This window comes from Aplysia californica, unplaced genomic scaffold (genome assembly GCF_000002075.1).
Source record: "Aplysia californica isolate F4 #8 unplaced genomic scaffold, AplCal3.0 scaffold00468, whole genome shotgun sequence".
Classification (NCBI taxonomy): Eukaryota; Metazoa; Mollusca; class Gastropoda; order Aplysiida; family Aplysiidae; genus Aplysia; species Aplysia californica.
Window position 1 is genome coordinate 70389 of NW_004797738.1, and position 7020 is coordinate 77408.

Consider the following 7020-nt stretch of genomic DNA (forward strand, 5'->3'; position numbering starts at 1 on the left):
GAGATTTTATCTGCTTCTGCGTTTCAGTATGCTATTCTAGCTTTGGAAAAAATTATGTTCTATAACTTGTGACCATGAATCAAACAAAGTTTTACAAAATATCTAAAATTCATGACGTTATACAGTCAGTGTTTTACATTTTCCCTCTAACAAAACAAATAAAAAGGACATGAAAAACGAATAAAGCAACAAAAAAAATCTAAGCACAAATACAAGCATAACATCTAATTACGTATAATGAACAGAAGGAGTAGGCCTTAACAGGTGTGCGGAAGCTGTCACTTATCAAATGGTCGAATCTTCATTTCGCAGAAGGTGACCGAGTCGGAATGTCCCGTTACACTTTCCCAGATCAAGCCCTTCTCGCTCTCTGTGTTTCCCCACGCTCCGTTGAGGTTCACCCAAGTGCAATTATCGTACCACCAAGCTCCGTGGTCTTGTTTGGCGCATCTGGTTGTACCACGATCTTTGGTTGAGAACCCCTCGCCATTGTTATACTTCATGTTGTCCTGTACATTACCCGAAAATCCGGATATCTGAAGTTTGTAGTTCTCAGATTCTCCGTGAAGTAAAAAGTTGTTATAGGTGGCGTGGTAGTCTTTCCCTTTGTATTTCATGTCGATCCTCAGCTCGTATTTCCTCTGGTGATTAGAACGAGAGTAAAATTAAAACATCTATCACATATAAAGACGAAGTTTCAAAACAGACAAAAATAGCCGTTTTTCAGACGGGTGTCCTTGATGGGAACATGCGCACCGCTCTCGAACTGCCGTAAGTGTTGTAGCCAATAGGGCAAAAAATACCTCAACGAAAAATAAAACGGAGCTGAAGAGAAACAGAAAACCATGAAGAAGCCATTCCGTATCAAATGTAGAAAAATGGTAGATGTGCATGGCTCTATACAAACAGCAGTCTGTGACTTGTAGAGAAGGTCTGCAACACTGCATGCACTCCTCTGTCTCAAAGAATTGAGAAATTAGAATGTAAATGTACACCAAGATCAACAGCAACAACAATGGTAACAATAATGATGGTAATCATGATAATACAAGTAATAATATATTATTAAGCAACCGTGGGTGGTTGGCGGGTGCTCTGGTGTGGTTTGCTTCTTCTTTCCTATCAAACATCTATCGTCCTTATCTCCCCTCCTTCTTTTTTTAAATGTTTGTTACTCTCTTGTAACACCTCTAATCTTCTAGCGCTCACATGACCTTATGCAGTTGCGAGCGCCGTAATACCTCTACTAAAACAAACAAAAACTAAATTAAGCAACCACTACCTATGTTTCCAGAGGCAAGGTATGGTGTTTACGTCACTTCCAAATACGATAAGGCGCGAGTTCTCTCTGAATATGACAGAGTCAATTAGGTAAAGGGCTCTGAAAACGTATTCTGTGAATACTACTTTTAATTCTTTTACCCATAATAAAAGTATATTAAGACAGAGGATAATAAACACAACGAGTATCACGAAAGACGATGACTATACAGGCAAGGTCATCGATATTGACAACAACAACGGTGCATACAGCGCTGGTATATAGTTTAATCATGTATTGTTTTGAAGTAAAAGCAAAGTACCTGATTTGTCAGCTGGTGGATTTTCTCCAACCCAAACCAGAAATTGCCAGAGCGGTCGCCAAATCCGTTTTTGTAGTCTGCCCAACTACGAAAAAAATCAACGTCCGCTGAAGCACGTCTCTGTAGACATAACATAAATTTCTACCAGTAAGAGAACCATTTTATAATGAAGCATTACGTTAAATTATCATATTGTGTGAAAAATCGTGCTAATCTGTGATTCACTATGTTTAAAAATCTGTTCCTGATTTCAAAGTCCTTTTTTAGATTAACCTTATTAAACATTTTTTTAAAATCAATAATGAAATCTACAGCTTTTTGTCTTCGATCTCACAAGTTTCATGGGGCTGTGAATTTGGAGCAAACGCACATAACTTCCACTGTGTCATCGGGGTACTTAAAGTACTTAGGGATATGGCATTTGGTTTTCTCTTGAGCATACATCAAACACTACATTTTTTAGAAATAAAAACGAGATAATGTGTCGTTGCAAGGCAACGCCTTGCACTGCGCATAGATTTATAATATTATAATTATTAAAGGCTTAGAAAGTCACTGAGCAAAATAGAATATTGATCTCACCTGCACTGTATCCGCCTGACTAGTTAAATAATGTTGATTTCACCTGTATTGTATCAGCAGCCAGTATTAGTTATATTATTATAATGTTGCCCTTAACTGCATTGTATTAGCCTGAACTAGTTATTTATGATGTTGATATCACCTGTATTATACCAGCCGAAATTATAATAGATATGTAATGTTGATTTCATTGTGCCAGCCTGTATTACTTATATAATATTGATTAAACACGTATTGCATCAGTCTGTAATGATGATCTCAGCCGAAATAAGTTATGTATGCGTTGATCTCACTTGTATTGTATCAGACTGAATTAGTTCTATAATGGTTATCTCACCTGTATTGTGTCAGACCGAATTATTAGTTCTATAATGGTTATCTCACCTATATTGTATCAGCCTGAATAAGTTCTATAATGATTATCTCACCTGAATCACAATCCAGCCACCGTTGTCGGTTATGGTGTCACAGACGACCTCCATGCCGCTAAAGAGTCGGACAACTGGTCGATCACCCAGGCCAGTCACGTCGGCACAAGAGTACGTCTGAAGAGAAATGAACACAGACAGAAATAGTATTGCATCGTGGTGAAATTAGGCGCTGGTTCTAATAAAGGAATCTAAAAAACCGACATGTTTTTCAGCCCGGAGAGCAATTTTTTAACGCATTATTACCACTTTTTTGCCCCAACACCTTTCATTTCCTTTTGAAAATCCTGTATGGATTTTACTGAAAAAAGAGAAGATAAAAGGAACAGAAAATGTAAATTTGCCTTTTCCAAGGACACTACAGCTTTGGAAGTCAAGCGTGTCGCAGCCTTTTTTCGCTAATTTTTTCTTTGACACTATGTGACCCCATCTCCTTCAATTGCATAATTATTTCTCGACCTCTATGTAAGATGAATGGGAACAGGCTTTAAAATTACACCAATAACACCATAATATGCCCAAAAAATTGACGATCGCCTGTTTTCTCCGCGTCTTGACGCAATCAATGTACAGCAACGGAAATGGCCAGGTGAAGTTGTTACCAAAAGATGTCAGACGGGGGAGTGGGGGGGGGGGGGGGGCTTGATAAGCCTTAGTGAAGGTATGATTGTTATTTGCAAATTTCGACATTTAAAACCCATTTATGGACCAGTGTATCACTTAGTCATTAATATGTTTTGCTAGAAACATACTCTCTTAGCTTGTCACTCCGCCATTTTGTCAGGTCAAATCAATTTTTTCCTTATTCGATTAATCAAGCAGGTTAACACCTAGTCAATCAGTTGATGTAGTCAATCAAATAGGGGTACATGCTACATACAAGCTCCTTCCATTTATCTCTGTCCTGGGACATCCTTCAAAGCTCGTTCCAATTAAGTGAGCTTCATCTCTCTTATGTCCCTTTCCACACATCTCCTCCATGTTTCCAGTGGCCGACCCCTGCCTCGTGCTCCCTGAGGGCTCCACTGCAGCAAATGTATTGGGATGTTTCCGCTGGGCTTTCTGAGGGTATGCCCAATCCATCGCGCTTTCTCTGTCCTATTTCTACTTCTATATCTTTTGGTCCTGTCCTTTCCCACAGCTTTTCATTTCTTATTATATCCTGCCACTACTCCTCATACATCTGTTGATGAAAGTCTGGACTTTATTCAGCACTGTCTTTGCTGTCTTCCAAGTTTCACTGCTGTAGATAAGAACAGACTTGACATTTAAGTTAAAGAGTCGAATCTTGGTGCGCAGTGAAATGTAGCTTGCTTTCCAAGCTTTTGATAATTGACTGAATGCTGACCTTGCCTTGGCGGCTCTTGCTTTTACATCTGCCTCAGTTTCACCTTTACTATCGATACAACTTCCAAGGTAGATAAAGGAGTCCACTTTATCCAGGGGAGTGTCTTCCACTGTCACAGCAAGGCTTGAAACTTTTCCCAACTTCACTACTTTCGACTTGCGCGTATGTATACGTAGACCAACACTCCTTGAAAGGCTGTTGAGCTCCTTGGTCTTTTGCATCTGAGCATGTGTGTGAGAGAGCAGTGCAAGGTCATCGGCGAAGTCCAAGTTGTCCAGCGGCTGCCAAGGGATCCAGTGTATTTCATTGCGCTTGCCTCTGGTGACTTCTTTCATAACCCAGTCAATTGCCAATATGAAGAGAAAAGGTGAGTCAACATAAGAAGAAGCGGATCGCGTTATGCAATATCAAAGCTTAGCTTATTTTTTTGTGTTTTTTCTAGACGGTTATAGAGCAGATAAAGCATTCTGTTGAGCGTGGATGCAAACTATATAAAATCAGTTATCTTAGTTATTATTCTTGTATTTGTTATTCTTATTACTATTATTATTATTATTATTATTATTATTATTATTATTATTATTATTATTATTATTATTATTATTATTATTAATAATATTATTGTTATTTGTTATAAGAATTCCTGGGCAAATATCCATACACCAATAATATAGATCAATCGCATCGACATAATATTCTCACCTGTAGCTGGCTTTTCATAGCACTCAGCTTGCGCTCAAAACCCGCTTCTAGGGCCTCGACAATCGCCGTGACGTTGCCAAGAATACGTTCTTCCCGTTGGATAAACTCTCGTTTGCTCTGCTCCATGATCGCCTCCACGTTCTCCAGGATCTGGCGTTTCTGGGACAGCATTTGGTGTGGACACTCTCTCTTGTTCTGGTCTACTGTCTGGCTCAGAACCTGCAAAAGCGACGTCACTCAAAAGGCTTATGAACGTTTTAGTAAGTCAAGCATAACACCCATCCAACACCCCCCCCTCCCCCCACGTCTGTGCACTTTACGAATATCAAACGAAGCTATTTTCTGCTCCCGAGAGAGATTTCTTCTGTCTATTGTCACGATTATCCTGACTATGGGTTATTTCCCCCTTCCCCCTCCTCTTCCTTTTCCTCTCCTCACGTTCCTTCCTCCTCCTCTTCTTCTTCCTATCCTCTTTTTTCCCCCTTGTTCTTCTCGTCATTTTTCCCTCTGCCTTTCCGCCACCTCCTCCTCCTCCTCTTTCTCTACCCTTTATTCAGCTCCTCCTCCTCCTCCTCCTCCTCCTCCTCTCTCTCTCTTTAATGCTCCTTTTTAACCTCTTGCTCCTCCTTTTGCTCCCCCTCCTTCTCCTCCTCCTCCTCTTCTTCCACTTCTCTTTCTTCTTCTTCTTCTTCTTCTTCTTCTTCTTCTTCTTCTTCTTCTTCTTCTTCTATAATGGGATCCGTACTGACCCCTCCTAATAACAATAAGCTCTTCCAGCTTAGCAAAAGATGGAGAAAAATGTGCGAAGTAAAGACTGGGGTCTTTCTTGAGATATCGACGAACAGTAGCTAATCTGTAAGACACAGTTTAATTTAATTGCTCTTTCACCGCCTATATCAGTGCAAACCACTTTCTACACTGACACTATGGGAAATTTCAAGGACATGTCGTAATAGATTTATTTTCCCACTTCATATTTACGCAAAACTGATACTGGGGGAGGGGACTTCTTATTTGCCCTGGAAAGCGGCAGATTTTTGCTACTTTTTCTTAAAAAGCAATTTCTACTCTCCAATAGTGGAGAACGATACTACGAGAGAGATTCTCACCTGTAGCTGGTCCTCAAAACTCACTCCAAGAGACTCGACGGTCGCCGTGACGTTTCGTAGAATGTCATCTTTTTGCAGCATACATTGTCTCTTGTTTTCCTCTGCAGTAGTTGTTACGTTATCCAGAATGGTTTCCCTCTGAGATTGCAGTCGTTGGAGGCAGTCTTTTTTGTTCTCCTCCACTATTTTGTTTAGGATCTTCAATGTGACGTCACTCTTTTGAGAGATAAACGTTGGTAGGGTTTTTTGCCAGTTGACATTCCCTCGGGAAGTCAAACTAATTACATCACATCTGTATTGGCCTATAGCATCATCAGTCGCCACAGGCCACGTGAGCCGAAGAAAACTTTTAGCAATGGAAGACTTGTTGGCCGTGGCGAGTACATCCTTACGTTTTGGCGTTACTTCTGTATCTCTGTCACGAAGTTCTGCAAAACTACTCCACCCAACGAGGTCTTTTTTCAGAATTCTAATCATGAGAACTTCAGAGATGTGTGGTTGAATATGATCATCGATGCATTCTAAGGAAACGTTTTTTGTTTTCCCTATTTCCACTTCGTCCGTCGTTACATTGAGAAGTAGTGCATTGGACGAGAGAAGCACCGCTGTTGCCAAAAGCAAATAACCAGACGTCATGTTGAGGCCCATTGTTAGAGCACAGGGTATTGCTTTTAAGGCAAAGAGCTCTACGTGGCTTTTCCAGAAAGTCTGCAAGAAATATTGATAAATAAAAATGAGTAAAGGAAAAGGTTGGACGGTACACATTTGACTAAATTCTAAAGATTTCAGAACAAGCCAATATTTTTAAAAGCGAATAATAAAGTCGGTACTAGCCACAAAGATGCTCTTAAGTGCTTAAAGACAATTTCATTAATTCCTCTTTCTACGGGGATTCTTATGGTATAAGCAACAACGATACCCCTGCTCGTGGTGCATCGGTACATCTGCTCATCCTCAGAAATCCACTTCTTAGTTAAAATCTGTTTATTGCAGGAACGTACAGACGTTTCAAACGGTTAAAAGGGCAGCCAACACTAGTGAAAATATATCTGAAATTGACATAAGTCGTCGATCGTGTGACTGCCTAGTCTCAATGGGCATAGGTCAGCGACATATTTCAATTTCCGATGAGATGGAACTCGAGAAGTGAACCGACTGTCAGTGACGTAGAGCACGTGTGGTCAGCAAAAACCAAAGAGCTTTTGTGCAGGTTTGATCGCGGTTGTTGTGTAGATTAGTTGAAACAGACATCGCCTCCCCCCCCCCCT

At 40.3% G+C, this 7020-nt stretch overlaps 1 protein-coding gene across 1 annotated transcript; it reads right to left on the reverse strand.

The window, feature by feature from the left end:
- Positions 1-278: 278 nt before the first annotated feature.
- On the reverse strand, positions 279-6462 carry LOC101860517 (fibrinogen C domain-containing protein 1). Its single transcript, XM_005105372.3, has 5 exons — positions 5753-6462; positions 4644-4862; positions 2594-2710; positions 1584-1703; positions 279-641 (listed from the first exon to the last, which is right to left on the reverse strand). The coding sequence occupies exons 1-5, from the start codon at positions 6398-6400 to the stop codon at positions 279-281; spliced, it is 1467 nt and encodes a 488-aa protein (XP_005105429.1). The 5' UTR covers positions 6401-6462.
- Positions 6463-7020: the final 558 nt, after the last annotated feature.

Excerpts from the sequence above, each read along its gene's own strand:
- LOC101860517 (XM_005105372.3), bottom strand. The coding sequence starts at position 6,400 with ATGGGCCTCAACATGACGTCTGGTTATTTGCTTTTGGCAACAGCGGTG. Across the intron at positions 4,863-5,752 it reads GTTTTGAGGACCAGCTACAG|GTTCTGAGCCAGACAGTAGA; the intron begins GTGAGAATCTCT and ends TCGCTTTTGCAG. Across the intron at positions 642-1,583 it reads TCCACCAGCTGACAAATCAG|AGGAAATACGAGCTGAGGAT; the intron begins GTACTTTGCTTT and ends TCTAATCACCAG.